General features: G+C 38.9%; 1 protein-coding gene across 5 annotated transcripts in view; it reads right to left on the bottom strand.

The window, feature by feature from the left end:
* The window catches only part of DIAPH2 (diaphanous related formin 2), a 908,418-nt gene that overhangs the window by 141,842 nt on the left and 741,976 nt on the right, over positions 1–24,600 (bottom strand). For all 5 annotated transcript variants that reach the window (XM_054470847.2, XM_054470849.2, XM_054470850.2 and 2 more), the window contains one exon: positions 20,945–21,040. In XM_054470847.2, coding sequence (XP_054326822.1) covers positions 20,945–21,040 — 96 coding nt within the window. The remainder of the gene's footprint in view (positions 1–20,944; positions 21,041–24,600) is intronic.

Below are 24,600 nucleotides of genomic sequence, written 5' to 3'. Positions count from 1 at the left end.
ATAAAAGGCTATAATTATAGCACTTCAGTACATTGTGGGACATAAGAGCTCCCAGATTCACCTCAGAAATGAAAAGAGAAAGAAAAGAGTCTATGCAATTGAAGGAATCAGGGCAAAAGTTATGAGGAGGTGGGGGCTGCGGAATGAGAAAGTCTCAGACTGAAAACAGCCTGAGCAGACAATGGGAAAAAATACTAGAGTGGCAACTAGTGCTCTTACCAAACACCAAAGGAGCTACATATGTGTACACATAAATAGCTCCTTTTACCATGTCAGATTTTCTAAGAGGCTTTTATAATTAAAATACATTCACCGCCTCCCTATACTTTAAAAGAAACTAACCAAGCTTATGATTCTAAAGCTATTTATTCAAGGATGTTGTAGGTTAAAGATTGTATACGTAGTAATTTATGGTATGTAGAATACCCCTTACATTTGAACCACTGTAAAAACTGAGCTACATAACATGATTTTATAATATCTTCTAGAATTTTTACCTCTTGATACCCATGCCTAACTTCCATTAACATTAAAGTGCAGATTCATATGGGCTCACAGCTGGTGGATATATCTAAATTTTATTAAAATAAAAGGGTCCAATAGCCGCTATTTATTTCCAGGCAATGTAGAATTTGAAGAATCGCATAAAAGTCTTTTTATTTTAAGAGCCTAATGTTTATTTACTACCCTTCATCTAGATGCTACAGCACTCAAGAATCTTGAACTGATATTCACACAATACATAACAATCGCTTCATCCACTTAAAAAAAAAAAAGGCAGCTGCTTCTTAGGCTTAACCATGCTATATAATGCAGAGGACAGTAAATGATAAATACCATAGCCAATTGAAATTGCATAAGCAATTTTAGTGAGTAGAATGTAAGACATACAGCATCATTCAATGCTGAGTATTTTCATAAGCAATGGTGAGAAGTGCTAACCCAGGGCACAATGGGACCCACTAAAGGGCACCATGGTGGGACTCATTCAGATACTGGTTGCCCCCACTCTTTGTCCCTTTGGCTGCAGCTCTCACTCCTTGCTTGTCATCTGAGTGGAGATTTAGTCAGATGAAATTCCCTGGGATTATAATAGGAATTGTTTTGTTAAAAGCCCGGGTAACCAATTGAAAATACTACCTTCCTCCACCCCTTCCCAACAATCTTCCCTTTGAATGATCATCGGTGGTTTCACAAAATATAATACATCTACATTGCATAAAGTTGTTTACCTGCTAGTTAACCAGAAAGTATTATTTAGTTTCATTACTTTAATACAAAAATCATAAAACAAAAAGCATTTGTAATAAAAACAGATTATGTAACAAATACCTCTTTTCAAATTGCCTTGGGACTGTTTATGGAGTGATCTGGCCTAAAGCAATTACTAACCCCAGATTTGAATGCTATTATAAATAGGCATAGGCTTTCCTTACATAACCCGTATTTATATTTATCAATAAAAGCTGAGACTTAAAGCTTGTAGTAATAACTTTGTGGGGAAAGCAGGGCAAACTTATTATCTGTGATCCCTTCTTTATCTCTCCCTATTACATCTGGGACAACTCTGTAGTACTTAGGTGATATGACTAAATCTTATTAGTAGAGGGCTTTTCTATTTTAAGCACAAATCTGGCATTAAAAAGTCCCAAAGTAAAAAATTAACATAGCAAATGTCAGGAAATTAAGCAAATTAAAAGATACTGTCAATAGCATGCAGCACTGTCAAAGGACTAATAACTCCAGTTAAATACTATCAGGAATGGGTAGTAGATTTTTGAAAGTAGATACGAAAGCAAGAGAGACATTTAATGTCAAAGCATAAAAGATATTTAGAGCACAATAGCTATTATATTAAGCCATCAGTCCTTTGATTATTATTTTATCATTAGTACAGTTGACATAGACGGGTACAAATAGCAGTAAATATCTGTGAGATTTTCAAATTATCAGCTTGCCCCAGTGCTAATCATGAATTATAACTAGGGCTGGCATTAGTAAGATTCACTTCCAACTTAATGTGTTTATATGTTTTAAAACTAGCTTATTCAGGAAAATATAAACCACAAAAATTGTTAATGATATACAATCTTTTCAAAGTAGGCTTATTTCCTTTTATTTCAAAACTTTATTTCTCTTTCCATAAAGGTGAGGTTACCATGACAGTATTCACAGAGCCCCTGCTTTGGGGTGCTTTTCCAAAAGGAGGGTTTGATTTGTAATTATTCATTTATATTCTTGCTCAGTCTCCATTAATGCTTAAGTGGCAGGTAGTCAGTAATATAAATTACTCATGTGAGTTCTGTTTCAATTAGCTATGAAGAGTCATAAGTGTGGGAAAAAATAATTTTTAATTTCATGTTAGGTTAGAAAGAAAAACATTTATACCATAACAAAATATTAATTCCCTGTTTTCCTGTTACAAAATCTTGACATTATTAAAGGAGTTAGAAGAGTAGAACAATTTGGAATACATATTGAATTTCTGACTTTAATAATGAAGATGTGGTTCTGCATAATCTAAAATTAATTTAAAGCTAGTTAAGTAGAATATTCTACTATGTCTGTTTTGTTCTCTCCACTTGTTCAAATTTAACAAGTGGTAGTAGCTTTTAGGACAACAAGCACAAAAGATTCAAATTAGATGTCAAAATTGAATAAGTTAAATCTGCCTTCTTTTATTATTTGAAAAGGATTTAGCTAATTTTCTCAACTAATATTTTTAGAAAATTATTTTGTCTCAATAAAACTTACAGCTCTGTAAAATGAACTTCAAAAGCAGTGACTATTTCATCAATAGCGTGATATTTAAATTGAAAACAAATAAAATGACAAGTGAAATGGGATAAGAAAGAAGAACCATATAAAAGGCATGCTTTGGAGGGGAAGAAATAAACAAGGGAGGGAGCCTCAACAAAGCCCTGCTATTCTCTGCCTCAAACGCAAGTCAAATTAAAAAACCTTTTCATTTGGCCACATTGTAGTCCTATAACCCAAACTACCCTAAAAAATGTAACAGTGGTTTGTTTTTATTTTAGCCGTGCTTTCAACCTTTTACAGCCTGTGGAGGATTTTCCCTGTTACATACAGAGCTAACGCACCACCCACCATCTCTAGAGGTGAGGTTACCATGACAGTACTCACACAGCCCCCTGCTTTGGGTTGCTTTTCCAATAGGAGGGTTTGATTTATAATTATTCATTTATACTCTTGTCCGGTCTCCATTATTACTATGAGCTGCATAGTGAACCAATGTGAAATAAGTTGACAAAGAAGCAATAGGCTTTTAAAACCCTGACTAAGGCATTCACATCATTGAGAAAAAGAAAATCTCCGAGACCTAGCCCAGGAATAAAAGAACTCAGATCTACCTTAAAGCTGGAACTTCCCTGCTGAGAGAAACAGGAAGAAATGATAGCCTGTAATACCACTGCAGCTGTAATATTTCTGAAGTAGGACACTCAGAAAAGGGCACAAGCTATTAATGTTTCTAGAAACATTCCATTTAATTCCTCAGCGAAAGATTTAGCAGCTTAGTGGAAAGAAGCAGCAGACGGAAGAAAAAAAAAGAAAAAGAAAACCAGAAACCATGAAAGAACAGTCAGCTCTGCAAGGAAATTTGCTTAAACTAATATTAGAAAGAAAATATTTCAGAAATTGTTGCCTCTAGTAATCTTACACCCCAAGGCTAGAAGAAAAGGTCATAGCTAATTGGTGCAAAAGCAGCTTTGGACACAGAGGAAGAGATACTCTGTGATGAATTCCACCTAACCGCTACCCTTTTTACCTTCAATTATGCCAGGACATGTACCACATATTATAGGGCCCAGAAAAGAAGCCATACTTCGAAATTGAGCTTCTTTCATGGTGTTTTTTTTTTTTTTTTTTTTTTTTTTTTGCAACATTTAACTTTTATCACCCGGCCAATTAGGAGAACAAAACCTCTTTAATTGTCAAGAATGGGAGTTAAGTAGTAGTTTGAAGTTATGCATAATTAAAATGATTTGCATGATTTGATTTAAAAAAACACACACACAATCAATCAAATATACTGTTTTCCTGGGGCCATACTTCAGTTTAGGTAAACAGATAAACACATGCACTACAGAGTCCTACTTTTACTGGAGCAAGCCTCCAAGTTTAAAAAACAAAACAAAACAAAAACATGTGGATGAACATAGGTGTATATTTTCAAAATATTAGAGAAAAACATTAACATATCAATTAGGTTATAAGGAAAGTGCTTTCAATTATTTTTTTCTTTGTTTTACATGCCTTAATAATAAAGAACTCTCCTTAGAGTAGAATGTAAGTATGACCTGTTTTAGTAAGAACTATTTTGACTGAATTTGGAGAGACAAAAATAAAAAATGCTAAACCTACCAACCTGTTCTACATATTGAAATACAGAATTTTTTCCTTTTCATTAAACACATTCACACTTGTCAAATGTAAATAAATATGCACTGTGGTTTGAGGAACTTTTATGAAAAGATATTTTTTCCTCTTAAAGTTTTTTTAAGAGTGTAGACTTTTTTGAGAGCAAAATAATTATGTAGTCATTTTGCAATTGTGTATACTAATTGATGAAATCATTAACACAGAAATGCAAAAGGTTAATTATCTACTTGATGCCTTACTCACTATCACAAACACTTGTAAATTCCAGTGGTGATGAGGTCATAATTCCAAAAAGGCTGGCAACCAAGAATTTCATCCAGGAATTTTTATCTATCCCTTTTAAACGTTTCTTCCCTCACCCCCACCAAGATTAGAACAATTTTACATAAATTAAGAGAGGGTTTATTTGGAGTAGTGTGTATCATCGCTGTTGGTTTTTTTTCCCCCCATAAACCAGACAGAATGCTGAGACTTAAGACAGATAAAATACTTCAAACAATGCTTAGACACCTATATTTTCCTGATTTTTCCCCCCAGTTTTTCTTACCCACAACTAATGTGTAGAATATCAGGCTGGGGCAATGGAGGTGAAAACCAGTGTTGTTAGGGGCTGGGCGTGGTGGCTCACGCCTGTAATCCCAGCACCTTGGGAGGCCGAGGTGGGCAGATCACCTGAGGTCAGGAGTTCAAAACTAGCCTGGCCAACATGGTGAAACCCCATCTCTACTAAAAATACAAACAAGAAAAATTAGCTGGGCATGGTGGTGGGCACCTGTAATCCTAGCTACTCAGGAGACTGTGACACGAGAATCTCTTGAACCCTGGGGACAGAGGTTGCAGTGAGCCGAGATCGCGCCACTGCACTCTGTTGCCTGGGCAACAGAGCGAGACTCCTTCTCAAAAAAGAAAAAGAAAAAGAAAAAAGAAACAGTGTTACGAGGGAGATAAACAGATAAAACAAAATTCTTCCGAATCACGAGAACAAAGTGAGGAAAGTAGTGTGCAAAAAGCCTCAGGACCATAAAGCACGGGAAGCAGGAAAAAAGTGAAAAAGGGATAATCTATAATGCTTACAATCTGTGTGGACAGCATTCAACTTGCCCATAATATTTTCTCAGTGCTTTGCATCTTCCTCTGCCAGGAAGTTTCAGTTCTGAATAAGCCATGCAAACTGATCAATACTGTTTATGGCAACAAAAAAAATTATTTCAATTGCTAGATGTGACATTTTTCTTCCCATTTGTCCTTCCCGACCTGTATCCCATGGAAATTCAACATTTAAAAGATTCTCTAATAATTTCCTAGAAACACATGATGTTGGAACTTCATTTCTAAATTTATTTTCTATCTTGGCCCATTACTCACTAATTTATTATACCCAGTCACTAAGGATAGGCATCATCTGGGTGCTTCCATGTTCTGGGTTTTTAGGACTACTAACTGAGCTTATTTTAATGTTCTTCCAGGTGCAAAAGAGTTTGTTTAAATTTGGACCATAAAGCAAAATCTATGCACTAGAAAAGTACTTTTTAAAGTCCTTTTTCTTTTCAATTCATGATTGGTTATGGTTGATATGACAATAGAATTAAATCCACAAATATTATGCACAAAGCGCTGTAATTTCTCATTATCTCTGCCACATAAGGTAGTACTGATATAGACAACTGAGATGATGTCACAAACATAATTAAAATAAACACTGGATTATCCACAGAAAATCACATTGCTTACCCCTCCTGACACAAACATTCCTTCGTAGTTTAGCTCCAAGTATTTGGAGATAATCTATCAGTTTATTATGAAAAAAAGATAAACATGTACACTTTTGATTAATAACTATAAGGCTGCTAAAGCTCTAACAGGTATTATAACTGAAATAAAAATGAAATCCATGCACAATAGCATTAACTTTCCAAAGAACTATATGAAAATCGTATCCTTGTTTTTGTGTTTTTCATTTCTTTGTGTCCAGGATATACACTGACTTTCTGAAACCACTGCAGAGTTGTGAATAATGTATGAAACAAACAAACAAACAAAAAATTCCTGTTCATTGCCCAGAGAGTATTGTATTGCTTGTGGTATACTATATCTATGCTAGACAAACAATAGAACAGACGAGTAAACCTAAAATCTGAAGCTAAAACCTTCCCAAGTGGAAAGGGAAAATACCATCCTGGATTCCAGAAGTCCCTCAAACAAACAGATCAAATCCTTATAATAGTCTTACATACTATTACGTAGAACTGAATAAAACCCTTAAACGAGAAAGATCTATTCTTCTGAGCAAATAAGTATGACAGTTGGAAAAGCAATTATTTACTTGCTGATATTCTAAAGAAATTCACTAACTTCTATTTCCCCATCTCATAGAGCATCACAGTATTTGCAAAGACTGACGAGAACACATGTAAAGCTGAAACAAAAGGGTATTATTGTCACTCTATTCTTATTTTCTCTGGCAGTATTTAGGAATCTGTCCTCTAAGTAGCCATGTGGGAGTGGAACAAACCAAGATTTGAGTTGAGAATGACATAGAGGTAGCAGTCAAATGCAAACACAATGAATGTAAGAATAAGAATAATGGCATACAGTTATATTGTGTTTTTTATATAAAGTCGGCATTTTTCTTTACTTGTCAAGCATAAACATTACTGAGTAGAAAGATCACGTGAAGGTAACATACATAGGACATGCGAGTTTGCTCATAAAAACTCAGCTTTAATGAGATTTCATTTACAGTGATGTAGAATAAAATTTCTATTTCCTCCATCCCTCAAATTTCAAACTTCAGAGACAGCTTTAGGTATAATATATTAAAAAGGCTTTTGTGTAGATTCCATCTTTTTAAAATAATTGTGAAGTATTCAACAAGCAGGTATCAAAAGCATATGCTATGAGTTATGTGCTAGATACTAAAAATAAATCACAATCTTTTAATAGCAGAATATAGTTATAAGCAAAGTATTTTTATACTTTGTATCATCTATCAATATATCTTTAAGAGAGTTGACTTTAAAGCACAACTTTAAAAGGCTTCCTGGAATAGGTGAGGCACTATCTTAGATTCAAGGTATTTTGCAAATGCAAAAGATACCAAGAAATAATAGAAGAACTGGAATCTCAAAAGGGTTCTGTGGGCTGAGTACAGTGGTTCACGCTTGTAATCTTAGCACTCTGAGAGGCCGAGGCAGAGGAAATGCTTGAGCCCAGGAGTTCGAGACCAGCATGGGCAACATAGTGAGACTCTGTCTACAAAAAAATTTAAAATTAGCCAGGCACAGTGCTGTGAGCCTATAGTTCCAGCTACTCAGGAGGCTGGGGGTGGGGTTGAGGGGCAGTGGGGGAGAATCCCTTGAGCCCATGAAGTCAAGGCTGCAAAGAGCCATGATCACGCCATTGTGCTCCAGCCTGGATGACAGAGGGAGACCCTATCTCAAAACAAACAATCACAACAACAACAAAACCCGAAACAAAACAACTGTGGCGCTTAAGATACCCACTGCTTTCTTCCTTCCTTCTTTCAGCTTCCACTCCTCTCATTTTAATGGGCAACAAGAAAAGGAACTACCAGGAGTAAGGTTCAAATTTTGATACACAGAAGAGGTGTATCCAAAGGTTTAATGAAAATTGAAGGGTCAGAAGTACATTCATGTCCAGGTAAATCTGGTTGTTTTGGGATGTCCAATGGGAAAGCAGATGGATTCTGCTGTAAAGCAAGCAGAGCTTAAAATTTCTTATCCCTATTTAGGAAAATACTTAATAATACAGAAATGAGCCTATATGAGAGAAACCTTCCCATAATCAAGGCCACCAATTAGAATAAATGTTTATTTTCCTTTAGTTGTAAAAGCACTTAATTTTCTAGAAATTTTAAGGTACTCATGACAATCTGTTGAGTATCTTTTTGTTTTTTGTAGTTGCAAATGCACAGAGCGTCTGCTCCTGTTAGACTGGCATCATGCACTTGCCATATAAGATCCCAATCATTTATTCCTGAATTGCAGGTTTATAAATAAGCAGGTAGTTGTGTGAGCTTAGCTACCAACATTAGCATGTCTGAATTTTTGACATGAACTTAAAACAACCAAGATAAATTTATTGCTGCATAATTGTTTGTCCTAATTTACCACATATTCCAATAACTAAAGAAAGCCTGCTATAATCATATTCTCATAAAAGTCAACTAGAATTGACCTTATCTCCTACTTTCCTGCAGGGATCACCAATGAGGAAATGTGCAGCAGAGCTGATAATATTGTGTAGGAGAACAGACAAGCAAATGAGTGACTGAAATTTCTATAGAGAACATCATCAATACTTACTTAGAACAATTTTGCATATAAATAGGGGATAAATGGTCCATGTTTAATTTGTTCTCTAATTGTCAAGGAATGATCAAGGATAGACTACATAGCAATCTTCAGTTTCTAGCTTCCTTAATGCAAAGCTAGATCTTATTAGCCAATACATGTGTATGTCTGTCCCCAAAGTAAATTTTATTTATTTATTTTTTTGGAGACGGAGTCTCGCTCTGTCGCCAGGCTGGAGTGCAGTGGCACGATCTCAGCTCACTGCAACCTCTGACTTCCTGGTTCAAGCCATTCTCCTGCCTCAGCCTCCAGTAGTTGGGATTACAGGCACGTGCCACCACGCTCGGCAAATTCTTGTATTTTTAGTAGAGACAGGGTTTCACCATATTGGCCAGGATGATCTCGATCTCCTGACCTCATGATCCGCCTGCCTCAGCCTCCGAAAGTGCTGGGATTACAGGCGTGAGCCACCGTGCCTGGCCCCAAAAGTAAAATTTAATTTTCATTTAAAAATAAAAAGAAAATGGAAACAAACAAAAATTACATAACCAATACAGGTACACACTTCATCAAAAGATTCATATGAAGTGATGAAAAAAAGACACTAAATTAAGTGGTCTTTAATAGCACTTGAGAACTCAATGCAATCTGACTTCTACTCCTTTTTTTTTTTTTTTTTTTTTTTTTTATGACAGAGGTTCAAGCGATTCTCCTGCCTCAGCCTCCCGAGTAGCTGGGATTACAGGCATGCACCACCACGCCCAGCTAATTTTGTATTTTTAGTAGAGACGGGGTTTCTCCATGTTGGTCAGGCTGGTCTCGAACTCCCAACCTCAGGTGATCTGTCGGCCTCAGCCTCCCAAAGTGCTAGGATTATAGGCGTGAGCCACTGCGCCCAGCCTACTTCTACCCCTTTCTTATCGCCTCCCTCCAAACAGATTATCCTGAAACTCTTTCGGCTAAGGTCACCAATGAATTTCTATTAGTGAAATCCAGTGGATCCTTTCCAATCCTTATTTTAGTCATCCTCTCAGGTAAATGTTTATAAATTTGTATAAATTTAAGGGGTACAAGGGCAGTTTTGTTACATGGATATATCCTGTAGTGCTGAAGTCTGAGCTTTTATTGTAACCACCATCCAAATAATGTACATTGTACCCATTAAGTAATTTCTCATCTCTCACCCGACTCCTACCCTTACATCCTATCTGAGTCTCCCATGTCTATTATTCCACACTCTATGTCCATGTAATCTGTGCTATATTTGATGTTATTAAGCCCTTTCCCTTTGAAAAGCTCTACTCCTTTGGCCCCAGTGATACTACAATAGCTTTCTTCTCCCCATATCTCCATAATCAATACCTTCACGCTCTCTCTTTTTTTTTTTTTTTTTTTTGTGAGACGAAGTCTCACTCTTGTCCCCCAGGCTGGAGTGCAATCTCGGCTCACTGCAACCTCCACCTCCCGGGTTCAAGCGATTCTCCTGCCTCAGCCTCCCGAGTGGCTGGGATTACAGGTGTCTGCCACCACGCTCAGCTAATTTTTGTATTTTTAGTAGAGACAGGGTTTCACCATGTTGGCCAGGCTGGTCTCGAACTCCTGACCTCAGGTGATCCGCCTGCCTCGGCCTCCCAAAGTGCTGGGATTACAGGCGTGAGGAACTGCGCCTGGCCCATGCTGTCTTTCATAGGCTCCAAATTCCGAGCTAGTCCCATAAATTGGTGGTTCTCAACTTTGGAAGCATATTAAAATTGGCTAAATAATTTTTAAACATGCTATCATCCGTGCTCCAATCCTATAGATTTCAATTTGATTGGTTCAGAGACGAACTGGACATGGGTATTTCTTAGAAGTACCTCAAAGTAATACCAGTGTGTGGCCAGGGCTGAGAATCACTGCCATAAATGTTTCTTTTCTCTAGGGTTCTGTCTTAGGATCACTGCTCTACTCATTCTCCCGAGATTATCTGACCCACCCTCATGTTATTAACTATCACCTGGATGTTTATCACTTCTCCAAGACTCCTGGACTCATGCTGCTGAGAAAACTAAGTGGCTAGCATAAGGATATCTGATTTGCCCCTATTCGACCACCTGCTTCCCTCCCCTCAAGAGAATTACATATGTACTACGACCCACCTGCTCCTGACTTTCACCCTTTGCAAACCAGTTAATTCTGAAGTTGACAAAGATTTTCTTAAGGTGGCCCCACCCACCCCCCGCCCCTCTTTTATTTTGAGAGAGTCAGGCTCTGTCACCTGGGCTGGAGTGCAGTGGCACGATCACAGCTCACTGCAGCCTCAACCTCCTGGACTCAAGTGATCTTCCCACCACAGCCTCCTGAGTAGCTCGGACTACAGGTGTGTACCACCACACCTGGCTAATTTTATTTTATTTATTTTATTTTTGAGACGGAGTCTCGCCCTGTCGCCCAGGCTGGAGTGCAATGGTACGATCTCAGCTCACTGCAACCTCTACCTCCTGGGTTCAAATGATTCTCCTGCCTCAGCCCAAGTAGCTGGGATTACAGGTGTGTGCCACCATGCCCAGCTAATTTTTGTATTTTTAGTAGAGATGATTTCACTATGTTGGCCAGGCTGGTCTCGAACTCCTGACCTCGTGATCCCCCTGCCTCGGCCTCCCAAAGTGCTGGGATTACAGGTGTGAACCACCGCACCCCGCCCCTGGCTAATTTTCAAATAAAAATTTTTGTAGAGACAAGGTCTCCCTGTGTTGCCTAGGGTGGTCTTGAACTCCTGGGCTTAAGAGATCCTCCTGCCTTGGCTCTACAAAGTGCTGGGATTAAAGGTGTGAGCCACTGTGTCCAGCTCCTATTCATTTTTGGCACCTTTTCCATCCTACCCTCTTCTATCCCGTTAACTCAAGAATATCTCTCCTCTACCCTCAATCCAATCCCTTTCTGTATGAGCCATAAATGTTCTTCATTTTAACTTATGAGAGTAAAACTCTACATTGGAGGCTATGAATTACATATCACACAACTACAAATCACTACGCATGCTAAAGTAGTTTAGCTGAATCACACAGTATATGCTCAACAAATGCAACTGAATTAAGCGGGGGGCATCACATATTTGAAAGTAAAATTTGGCATAATTATTAGTGATTGACAATTCCATTCAACATCTTTGGTGTGTCTAGCATTTCCTGTCAGAATCTCTAAAAGAAACACAATTTATCTTTTCATTGTCTTCTAACTACTTTTCTGTCCCTCAAATCTCAGCATTCAAGGTATAAAATATATTCTTCATTATTTAATGCATTATATCCTGGCTCTTGGTGTGGCGTGGTAGCTTACGCCTGTAATCCCAGCAATTTGGTAGGCTGAGGCGGGCAGATGGCTTGGGCCCAAAAGTTCAAGACCAGCCCGGGCAGCATGACGAAACCCCATCTCTACAAAAAAAAATAAATAAATAAGTAAAAATAGCTGGGCATGGTGGCATGCACCTGTCATCCCAGTTACACAGAAGGCTGAGGTGGGAGTATCATCTGAGCTTGGGAGTTTGAGGCTGCAGGGAGTGGTGATCGCACCACTGCACTACAGCCTGGGTGACAGAGTCAGACCCTGCCTCAAAAAAAAAAAAAAAAAAAAAGAACCTGCCTCTTGGCCCTTACAGTTACATTGAAAGTACATGGGAAAAGGTCAGGTGTAATCTGCTAGTTGAAAAACCCATTGGTCAATTATCAGTTGTCATTCTGCCTAGCTTTTCTATAGGATGTGACCATGTTGACTAATTCTCTGTTCTGAAATTCTCTCTACTCTTGGTCTTCCAGGTACTACTTTTTTTTCTTTTTTTTTTTTTTAAAGAGAGGGTCTCACTATGTTGCCCAGGCTGGTCTCAAATTCCAGGGCTCAAGCATTCCTCTTACCAGTTGGGATTACAGGCACGTGCCACCATGCCCAGCTCTTAGGTACCACTTTTTACTGCTTCTCTTCTTCCCTTTCTAATTTTTTTTTTCTTTTTCTGAGTATCCTTTGTTGATTTCTCTATTTGCCTGTTAAATATTAGAATTCCCAAATGTACCATCCTCAACCCTCTCATTTGACATGTTCTTTCAGGGTGATCCCAAGGTTTCAATAAACATATATATGTGCAGATGTCCCCAAAATCTATCTCCAGGTTCAACCTCATTAAGTGTATGTGTGTGTGTGTGTGTGTGTGTGTGTGTGTAAAATCATGTAATCCTTTACTTTAAACCCCCTGCTGGCTCTTTGCTACAACAAACTAACTTTTCATCATTGCCACTTTACTCTTTCATATCTCCATTACATGTTTTTGTCATTTCCTTTATCTGAAAAGCCTATTCCTCTTGTTTTCCCCCAAACTACTATTCATCCTTCCAAACATAGATCAAAGGCCACTTTTATCATGAAGCCTCTCTTGAATTCTCCAGGCGGTTAGTTGCTCTTTTTAGCACTTTTTGAACACTTATATTATGAAATTTATATCATATGTCTTTCCCATGAGGCTCTGAGTTTTTAAGAGCAAGACCCATATTTGTACTCCAAGGCCCTAGCACTGCTGCCTGGCCCCTAGTATTTGATTAATAAGTATTACTTGGATGAATGTCATGCTTTTATTTATTTCCTTGCATTACTTTCTAAAACCAGATTTTAATTGTATATTACAATATAATGAATGTATTATAGACTAAATGGGGCTTAGTGTGCTAGTAAAAGATTCTGACATTTATAAAACAGAGACTGAGAAAGTTCATGAAGAAGAACTTATCTTCAGGGAGAAAGAAGTAAACAGCTTGGAATGAATGACCAGCAAGACCTAGTAATAATAAAACAAAACAAGCACAAAACCACAACAGACCTTGGTCATCAAGATGATGCTGAGTATTACATGGGATCTGTTATGAGCCTGTCTTTGGCTCTTGTCATCTTGGGTCAAATCCTCTGTGATGGTGGGCGGGGGAGGGTGTCATTTAAAATTGAAAGCTCTTTCTCTAAAATTATCTGTAATAGTCTGAGGCATAAGCAGTACTACTGGGTACACAGGTGGAGTGCCACACTAAAGGAAAAGAGAGAGGCATTTCCCCCCTACTTTGTCAATGACGACTGTCAAACTCTGGCGTTGTGAAGGCATGAGTCCCTGCTGCTACAGAAGACAGCCAGCGTAGAAATGCATGGTATTATAGCAGAGGTGGAGGAATGGTGGTGTGTGCTTGTTTCTGTGAAATGCCCCCTGATAACTCCCAGAAATGCTTCATAGAGCCCTTATAGCAGATGAGGTCCTGAATGTGTATGCAGAGACAAGAGCCAGCAAAATTTGAGTTTTCTTATTTACATGAGGCAGTGAGGCCTGGGGAAATGTGGGTTTTGTTTTGCTGTGAAATTATTCTTCCCTAATACATACGGAGGTTTCTTTTTCTATGTTGTATAACATTGTTTCTTGTCCCCTATCTGTTCTCAAATGGTAAATTATACCTTCTCATTTATACTGTTATCTTGCTGATACATAAAACTAGGATCATGTGTCTCCTGAGTTGCTCCTGATTTTTGAAATTTAGTTTTCTTGGTTGCCCTGTGTGGTTCTAAAACCAAAATACATTTATTGTTTCCTGGTTTCATTTCTTCATAATGCTTCTCTTGTGTGTTTTTTTAATGTCTAGAACTATATATCAAAATCCAGTCATAGCCAAAATGCTAAGTTAGATATCCACCTATTGCTGAGAAGCCCATTTATATTTACTTACAGTGGGCAAAGAATAAAAAAGTCGGGTTGGTTGAAGAAAGAGAAGCAAGCTCTAAGTATCTATAGCTATTTGGCAATAAAACAGATGTGGAGTTGTGTATTTGTATTTTAAGAGTGGTTTTCTGGCCGGGCACGGTGGCTAACGCCTGTATTCCCAGCACTTTTGGAGGCCAAGGAGGGCGGATCACGAGGTCAGGAGATTGAGACCATCCTGGCTAACATGGTGAAACTCCGCCTCTACTAAAAATGCAAAAATTAGCCGGGCGTGGTGGCAGGCCCTGTAGTCCCAGCTACTTGGGAGGCTGAGGCACGAGAATGGCATGAACCCGGGAGGCGGAGCTTGCAGTGAGCCGAGATCGTGCCACCGCACTCCAGCCTGGGCAACAGAGTGAGATTCCATCTCAAAAAAAAAAAAAAAGGGAAAAAAAGAAAAAAAAAAAGAGTCGTTTTCACTCTGCAAGGTGTCTCTCTATGTGCTTCTTTTTCCTCCAAAGCTTATCTTTGATCTTACAATTACACAGCCAGGGCAATTCTTTACAAAGTAGATGGTAAACGTATGCAACTTATTATCTTATGTGGTAACAAAGGCTGTAACAACACAGGATCAAGAAATATTTAGCAAAATTCACAGAAGATAAATCCATACTAGGTTGTTAAGGAAAAATAAGATGTACCTTTCACCCACCAAACTGCTAGAAAGAATAGCCCATATTATATAGACACAAAGGAGAGAGGTGGGGGGTTGAGAGTGGTTACTCTAACTCCTATGCTGCACAGGCTTACTGTTCCTATCTCTATTACAGCATATAGAAGACCGCATTGTAAATTGATCACATGGTTTATATTCATGTTTTCCCAAACAGTATGTGAGTTCCTCTAGGCTCCCGTTTGATTTTGTATCCTCAGTACCCAACTCAGTATAATGCACCGAGGAGGCATTCAATAAGACTGCTCAACTGTTGAATGAATATGATCTTTCCCTATAGCCTCACCATCTACTCTGCATAGCTCTGTATTCTTTTCCCAGTTCCATCACAATATTGAAAGGATACTCTTCAAAAAGTCATTAAAAAGCTCCCAAATAGCAAATCATTGTTTCTTTACCCTTTTTTATTCCACCAGAGCATATGTCATTGTCAAAAATGTTCACCTCTCCTCCCTTCTTAGTACTTCCCTCTTCCTTTGTTTCTAGGACAATAATGTCTGGATTCTCCTCCTACCTGCCCAATTGCTCCTTGTCTATCTTCTTTTAGCCCCTTAGTGTAGGCATTTTCAAGGCTCTGTCTTGGTTTTCTTTTCTCTTAAAAATCCCTATAACAATCCCTTCCCCTATCCACCCTATATCCAGAACACTCAAGAATTCATTTTGTCATGAAATCTGTAGCTATATTTCCAAGAACCTTCTGGACATCTTGACCTCAATGTTCTGCTATCACTTTCAGTTTAACTTATCCAAAACTGAATTTACCTTCTTCTACTATCACCACTCCTTTTCTTGATCTTAATAGTTTAGTAACCTTATGGCTGGGTGTGGTAGCTCACACCTGTAGTGCCAGCACTTTGGGAGGCCAAGGCAGGCGGATCACGAGGTCAGGAGATCGAGACCATCCTGGCCAATATGATGAAACCTCGTCTCTACTAAAAAGTAAAAAAAAATTAGCTGGGTGTGGTGGCACGTGCCTGTAATCCCAGCTACTCAGGAGGCTGAGGCACGAGAATTGCTTGAACCTGGGAGGCGGAGGTTGCAGTGAGCGGAGATCGCACCACTGCACTTCAGCCTGGCGACAGAGCGAGACTCCTCAAAAAAAAAAAAAAAAAATAGTTTAGTAAACCAACTGTCTTCTTAGCCAGTCATACTCAAAGCCATAGGTTTATCTTTGCCTCTTGACTACTCCTCTCACTCTAAATTATCTCCAAATAAGAATATGACAATAGACTCCTAATTGATTACTTATACTCCTTTAGATTAAATATTCTAATGCGTAAGTTTGATTGTGTTCCTCCACTGCTTAAAAACCTTCAATAAATCCCCATTGCTTAAAGAATTGTAAGTTAACACCTTAGTCTCTCATTCAAGCACTCCATGATATGGAGCAAACCTAATTTTCCAGAATTACCCCTATAATTCTATACTATATATATCCTATTTTCTTACTATACTGTTTGCCATTGTTGAAAAATGCTTTGAACTTTCTTGCCTCTGTTTTTCTTAATGACATTTCTTTTGACTAAAATGCCCACTATCCCTAACTCCAGCTCTCACTGTTGGAATCTCTACTCATCCTTCAGTCTTTTCCTCCATTATTATTTTTCTGATATATCTGATAATGCATGCAAGTCCCATCCTCTGAAGTCACACAGTATGTTATTAACACCTCTTGTATGATACTTATTATCTTCTGCCTTATTCTGTAGACTTTCTGTGCTTTTTATCGTTCCTATAATACACAGGGTCTTATAACTAAGGAAATCTTATCTTAATTATTTCTACATCTTCCCTCATCATGTATAGCATAGTACCTTTTACACAGCAGATGTACAATAAATGAATATTTAGGGGCTCATTTCCTAATCTCTGATTTTGACATCAGCAAAGCTTGTGATCTGGGTTAATATTCAGCTAGTATGCACCAGTACAACCAGAGTCGTTATTTATCACCTGTGTACATTTCGACTATCTGGGGCCTGTGATACACCAGTTAATATTTTCTTTTTTCTTTTTTTGAGTCAGGGTCTGGCTCTGTCATCCAGGATGGAGTGCAGTGGTACGATCTCTACTCATTGCAACGTCTGCCTACCGTGCTCAAACAATCCTCCCACCTCAGCCACCTGAGTAGCTGGGACTACAGGCACATGCCACCATGCTTGGCTAATTTTTTTCTGTATTTTTTTGTAGAGATGGGGTTTTGCTATGTTGCCCAGGCTGTCCTCAAACTCCTGAGCTCAAATGATCCTCTCACCTCAGCCTCCCAAAGTGCTGGGATTATAGGCATGAGCCACCACGCCCAGCCTTTTTGTTTTTTATTAAAAAAAAATTTTCAATTATCACTACAGATATGATAGTCTACCTTGAAATGCCTTTTGCTACTTAACTGAAACAGCACATTCCGCTGAATGGGCTGGAGGCAATATTTGGAAGCTCCTTCTGAGTTACTAAATATGGTAGGTCTTGGGTAGGGGGCACAGGCTCAGAGTGGGCGATTTATAATTTAGGCAACTAATCATATCATTTATTAACATTTTGATTTTCTAATGAAGAATACAGACTATCACCTCATCTTGTTTACATATAAAATTAAAAACATTACAATTAGTTGGCTGGGCACGGTGGCTCACACCTGTACTCCCAGCAATTTGGGAGGCCCAGGTGGGTAGATCACCTGAGGTCAGGAGTTCGAGACCAGCCTGGGCAACAGGGCGAAACACCGTCTCTACTAAAAATACAACAATTTGGCCGGGCATGGTGGCTCACGCCTGTAATCCCAGCACTTTGGGAGGCCAAGGTGGGCGGATCACCTGAGGTCAGGAGTTTGAGGCCAGCCTGACCAACCTGGCGCAACACCATCTCTACTAAAAATACAAAAACTAGCTGGACGTGGTGGCGGGCACCTGTAGTCCCAGCTACTTGGAAGGCTGAGTCAGCAGAATCACTTGAACCTGGGAGGTAGAGGCTGCAGTGAGCCGAGATCATGCCACTGTACTGCAGCCTGGGCGACAGAGCGAGACTCTGTCTCAAAATATAAAAACAAAAACAAAAATAAAATAAAAATACAACAATTAGCTGGGCATGGTGGTATGTGCCTGTAATCCCAGATACTGGGGAGGCTGAGGCACGAGAATCTCTTGAACCCAGGAGGTGGAGGTTGCAGTGGGCCGAGATCGCACCACTGTACTCCAGCCTGGGCATCAGGGCAAGACTCCGTCTCAAAAAAATAATAATAAATAAAAAATAAATAGAAAGATTACAATTAGAAACACAATGGTAGAGCTCTGTATTTTACATAACAGTAATTCCCATCTATAAGCGATGGTAATGAAAATGGCAAGCAGAGCAGTGAGTACATCTTTGCTGATTGTGGTTGACTGATTTTAGAGTTGTTTTGGATTTTCTTTTTATTTTACTTTACTTGGGGGAAAATAGCCTTCTTTATAATTAGGCTTTTCTGCTTTTATCTCATCATGCTGAAGTGGAGGTTGTTGGAAAAGATCAAGAATGTCAATGTTGAACAGGGAAAGTATAACAATACCAAGTCAATGGGATCTTGGAAAGGAAACAAATCAGGTGCCTAAGAAAGTAAAAATAACGGGACTAGCAGGAAAACATGATCTAGCTAGGAAGGGCTGAGGCAAGGAGGAAATCTGTAAAAGTCCCCGGTTCTGCTTCTTCCAGAAGGAGGCAGACAGAGTTTTTTGGCAGACTTGTAAACTCTGTGCCTTCTGTCCCCACTCCCTCACTTCCAGCTCTTCTACTGATGACCAAGGTGCTTCCCAACCACTGCCACTGTCTGCATTCGAGTTTCGTTTTACCTCTGGACATTTGCTTTGGCTGCTGCCACTTGGAATGACTGCCACAGCTAAATCGAGTGATATTTTTAACCCTATGTGTTCATGGAGGCACTCCAGCTACAAACCAAAGGAAATCCCAATTTAGATTACTTGGAATCAGTACTATAAAATTATGCAGTTTGTGAATATATTCTTGGTGTTTCACAGTTGACAACACTATATTCCCTTGAGTACCAAACTCACAGAAACCCCATGGAATGATCTCTCTCTCCAAGTACAGTTTTTCTAGAATCAGTATGAGGTGTGAGACTAATCAGACAAGGGCTTTAGCAAATGTGCATTTTTAAAATAAACAGCCTAGAAAAATTATGGCAGTTCCTTTATGGCCCAGAATAACATGTTTTCACTTATCAGCTGCTTAACAGAGAAATGAATTGATACAAAAATTATTTCAGTTCACCTTTCACTGACTACTATTGCTCTGATAGTTCAAGAAAGAGCAGTGAAGGTTTTTATTTTCCTTAAGAGGTGATAGGGGCTTCTGATAGCATGGTAGAACATTCTCATTTACAGACAAAGGCTGCGGATAAGTGGAATGGCTGCCTCACAGTTATAGATGAGTAGTGCTCCTAGTATTCTGCCATGCAGCATTACCTTCAAAATGAATATGAACTTATAAATACAGATTTCCATTCTTTTTTTCCTCCAGTCTTCCACCCTTTTTGTAGGCCATCTACGATGCATTCATATACATAAAAGTAGTCTTATACTCCAACCAAAACACTTGTTTCCTCTCAATCAAATCTTATCTTTAGGTTAATCTCTCAGGGACCATCCATAAATAGCAGAGGCAGAATGTTACCCAATATCCATCAGGATTCACCCAAATGTGAAAAAGATGAATATAACTTATATTGTCTTCTACCATCAAGGTCATCACTGCCAAAAGCTTTCCTGGACAACTATGTTCTGGGCCCCATTTCTCTCACTCGTTTGTTGCAGTACAACGGTTTTGAGAGCTACTAATTTCCATTAAATGACACATGGTAACTTCCAGTCCAAATAGAGAATATTTTTGGAATTGCAGGCTAATTAAGGCAAATCTTATTAATCTAAATGAAGTAGAGTTTACATATTGATTATTAATTTTCCATTTTTCATTTACTTCTCCATATAGCTTTACAGCCCATGAAGAGGAGTCTTAAAATCAACATACCTAATTTCTTTCTCTACTTCAAGAAAGATATGAACTACAAATAGAAAACCTTACTGAGAGGAGGCAGACAGTTCAGCCTACTTGGATTATCCTTAGAGGAGCTATTACATTATTTACTTCTACCATAGGGTATGAACAGAGAAAGTGGACAACTTTCTAGTTCACTTGGGTGAGGGAGGTTGTTTTACTTCTTTTATGATTTTTCTTCCCCTGAGATCTATTTTCATAGTGTGGCTTTAACTGTTACTAATCAAATATAAAAACAAAAACTTTGGGATTTGAGGGGATCTTGGACTATCTGTTCCTCTCCTCCCTTTATTAACATGGATCACAGAGAACAAACTGCACTGCAAAACCAAAATGGTCTCTAGAAACAAGCATTGTCTCAGTTTCCTTACCTGTGAATAGCTAATGTGATCTCCTTAGGGCCAATTACTTTTAATGATTTAATTACATTTATGGTTTTAAAATACTTTCCACCTAAACCACATGCTCATAAAATAACAATTAAAATATTTAATATTAAACACAGTGGGAGTCCTTGTTTCCGATTTTTGTTGTAAAGTCTACATTTATTTGAAGATACATTTACCAAGTTGAAACTTGCAATCATGTAGATGCCTGCTGAGATTTCACACATGAGCTGAGATCAACTGTTAAAAAAAGTCTTCATGAGGAAGTATTTTTATTTTTCCTTTTTTTTTTTTTTTTTTTTTTTAGTGTTGCTACTTTGCTCTGAACATTCATATTTTACAATACTATGTGAGGTGGAATGTGTTTTACCTGGATTCCTTGGAATCCGCTTTCGACGGTCTCTGAATGCTGCACCTGATTGTAGGGCTTCTAGAAGATTATCCATCACACCAGTCTCATCACCCTCTGGAGAAAGGGAGAAATCAAAATTAATCTTGGAGCAATTAAAGTTCAACTACAGGAAAATAAAGGGAAAAACTCCTGTCAGATTTACATAATACCCCTAAATTGAAGACATATATCTGTTTTAACATAATGGATCCTGTCAGTTTCTGGCACCACAGACTACTTTGCTTATTATGCACCATTAAGCAAAATTCATGCCAATCCCACTGTTCTTTCAACTTAAAGACCTTGTCTTTTGTATTATTGATGACATGCTCAGTATGCAAATAAACAGTAGCTGATCAGCTACTGCTGCCTTCCTGTTAAGATTCTTATAAGATATTCCTAAGCAAGAAACCACTGACCCGGCTTAATGCAATCAATGTGCAGGGCGTGATTTGATGAAGCGGAGTTACACAAGGTTAAATACTGATTGTATTAATACTTTGGGCATTCAACCATCATCTGCGATTATCTTAGAAAACACTATTTGCAAAACACATTTGCATTCAATTCTTACCTAATCCATATCCTTTACCATTTTGAGATGCTGACACTGTATAAAGAAAAGATGACCACATTATCTGAAAGGCCACATTTTAACTTTTAGAGACATCAGCCAGAGTCCCACTTCCTTTTTAGAATGCTGCTGTGTGTCTAAACTTTTCCTATGGGAAAGAACTGTTAAGGAGCCATAAGTGGGATGCTCAGAAGATGTTCGTGGAAATTCCTAACAGAAACAGCATTTAAAACATTTTACCCTCCTCCTATCTTTGACAACTCTAGCCATGAAAAACACTTTAAAGATTTGTTAGAGTGTTTGTCTCAAGGTGTCAATGGCCAGAAAGTCTCTATTACACTGTGCATAATCCCCAGTGAGCTCAGCCTGCTCTTCCTAACCGGCCTAGCTGATGAAAAGGACCCTAAATAGGTGGCTACCTTGAGGGTAGCTAAATGTGTGAGTCTGAGGTAGATGACAATTTGCAGGCAAGAGGGTTAAGAGAAGAAGGAGGGAAGAGGGAAAGGACATTGTTTCTGATGCTATTCCAAAGTTAAATTTAAATCCTACTTTGTTTAAAAAATTAACTATGGGGCATGAGATCACAAATTAAAATACTTTTTTTTTTTTTTTTTTTTTTTTTTTTGAGACAGAGTTTCGCTCTTGTTGCCCAAGCTGTAGTGCAATGGCGTGATCTCGGCTCACCACAACTTCTGCCTCCGAGGTTCAAGTGATTCTCCTGTCTCAGCATCCTGAGTAGCTGGGATTACAGGCGTGCGCCACCACGCCTGGCTAGTTTTTGTATTTTTAGTAGAGACGGGTTTCTCCCTGTTGGTCAGGCTGGTCTCGAACTCCTGACTTCAGGTGATCCGCCCACCTCGGCCTCCCAAAGTACTGGGATTATAGGCGTGAGCCACTGCACCCAGCCGAAAATACATTTTCTTATGGGACAAGAGCAAGCTAAAATATTTTTTGATTATGTTCTGCATTTGATTTGAAACTACTTCAATGTTATAATAATTTATTCTTTTAAAATAAACTCTCTAGGATGGGGTATTGAATGAAAAAAAAATGAAGAGAAACACTGAGGTTCTCAGGTCTAATATTTGGTGAAAACAGGAAAAATGAAGTAGAGCCCACTGAGTAAACATGGAAAGGGGATTGTGTAGTTGTAACATTTATTAAGAGGCCGGGCGTGGTGGCTCATGCCTATAATCCTAGCACTTTGGGAGGCTGAGGCGGGTGGCTCACTTGAGGTCAGGAGTTCAAGACCAGCCTGACCAATATGGTGAAACCCAGACTCCACTAAAAATATAAAAATTAGCCAGGCATGGTGGTGGGCACCTGTAGTCCCAGCTACTCAGGAGGCTGAGGCAGGAGAATCACTTGAACTTGAACCTGGGAGGCAGAGGTTACAGTGAGCTGAGATTGTACCACTGCACCCCAGCCTGGGCAACAGAGTGAGATTCCATCTACAAAAACAAAAACAAAAACAAAACAAACAAAACAACATTCATTAAGGTCACAGACACATCTGAATTATCACCTGCTGTTTTCAATAGAAAAAAAAAGAAGACCTGAAGGTAGTTTGGAATGGCTAGAATGTACCTGAGAGAATTAAATTATATGCAGTTGACACTTTACAGTTGTTAGATATTTTAGTCCTCACAACATACTGAGATAAGTACTATATGTATTTCAACTGTGGTGGAGAGGCCCAGGTATGAACTCAGATGAGTCTGATACCAAGCCCAGTGCTCTTTGCTCAATAGCTGGCAGAAGTTGAAATGAACTAGGAATTAGTGCCCAGATGATGAAAGATGAAAATTCTATGATATGGGGCTTGAACACTATTTGATAAGCTGACAGTATTCACTAGGTATAAAATGCAGGCCACAAATGTGAACCACATAAATAATGCTAAATATTCTAATAGTAATATTAAAAAATAAAAAAAGGTAAAATTGATTTTTTTTTTTGAGCCAGAGTCTCGCTCTGTTGAACAGGCAGGAGTGCAGCGGCATGATCTCGGCTCACTACAACCTCCGCCTCCTGGGTTCAAGCAATTCTCCTGACTCAGCCTCCCAAGTAGCTAGGATTACAGGCGCCTGCCACCATGCCCGGCTAATTTTTGTATTTTTAGTAGAGACAGGGTTTCACCATGTTGGCCAGGCTGGTCTCGAACTCCTGACCTCAAGTGATCCGCCTGCCTCGGCCTCCCAAAGTGCTGGGATTTCAGGCATGAGCTACTGCACCTGGCCAAATTGATTTTTAATACATTAAGTAAACATTCAACCAAATGTATTTTCAAAATGATGTATTTTACATTCTTCTTATCAGACTAACTCTTAGAAATCTAGTACATATTTACTTCTGCACACGTCAGTTCAGATTAGCTACATTTTCAGATACTCAATAGCCACATGCAGATGGTGGTTACTGTACTGGGCATATCAGCTATAAACAAAAGGAAGTAACCTGATCAGATTTACTCTTTAGAAAGACTTGTTAGACAGCATTGTGGAGAATGACTCAGAGGATGGCAAGACAAAAGGCAGGGAAATTTTGGCCGGGCACGGTGGCTCACACCTGTAATCCCAGCACTTTGGGAGGCCGAGGTGGGAGGATCACTTGAGGTCAGGAGTTCAAGACCAGCCTGACCAACATGGTGAAACCCCGATTCTACTAAAAATAAAAAAAATTAGCCAGGTGTGATGGCAGGCGCCTGTAATCCCAGCTACTCGGGAGACTGAGACAGGAGAATCGCTTGAACCTGGGAGGTGGAGGTTGGGGTGAGCCAAGATCACGCCACTGCACTCCATCCAGCCTGGGTGACAGAGCAAGACTCCATCTCAAAAAAAAAAACAAAAAAACAAAAAAAACAAAAAAACGGCAGGGAAATTTTTAGGTGCATAGCGTAATTGTCTAAATAACACATATCCTGAACTAAACAGAGAGCAAAGTGAATGGAGAGGATGGATATTTTGAAGGCATTAATACAGTCAATAGGACTTAGCAGGCAAGAGAAGGAGGGTGAGACTAAGGAGAGGAGTTTAGATGACCAGGGATACACAAGTATGAG

This window comes from Pongo pygmaeus, chromosome X (genome assembly GCF_028885625.2).
Source record: "Pongo pygmaeus isolate AG05252 chromosome X, NHGRI_mPonPyg2-v2.0_pri, whole genome shotgun sequence".
Taxonomy (NCBI): domain Eukaryota; kingdom Metazoa; phylum Chordata; class Mammalia; order Primates; family Hominidae; genus Pongo; species Pongo pygmaeus.
This window is presented reverse-complemented; position numbering and strand designations above follow the sequence as displayed.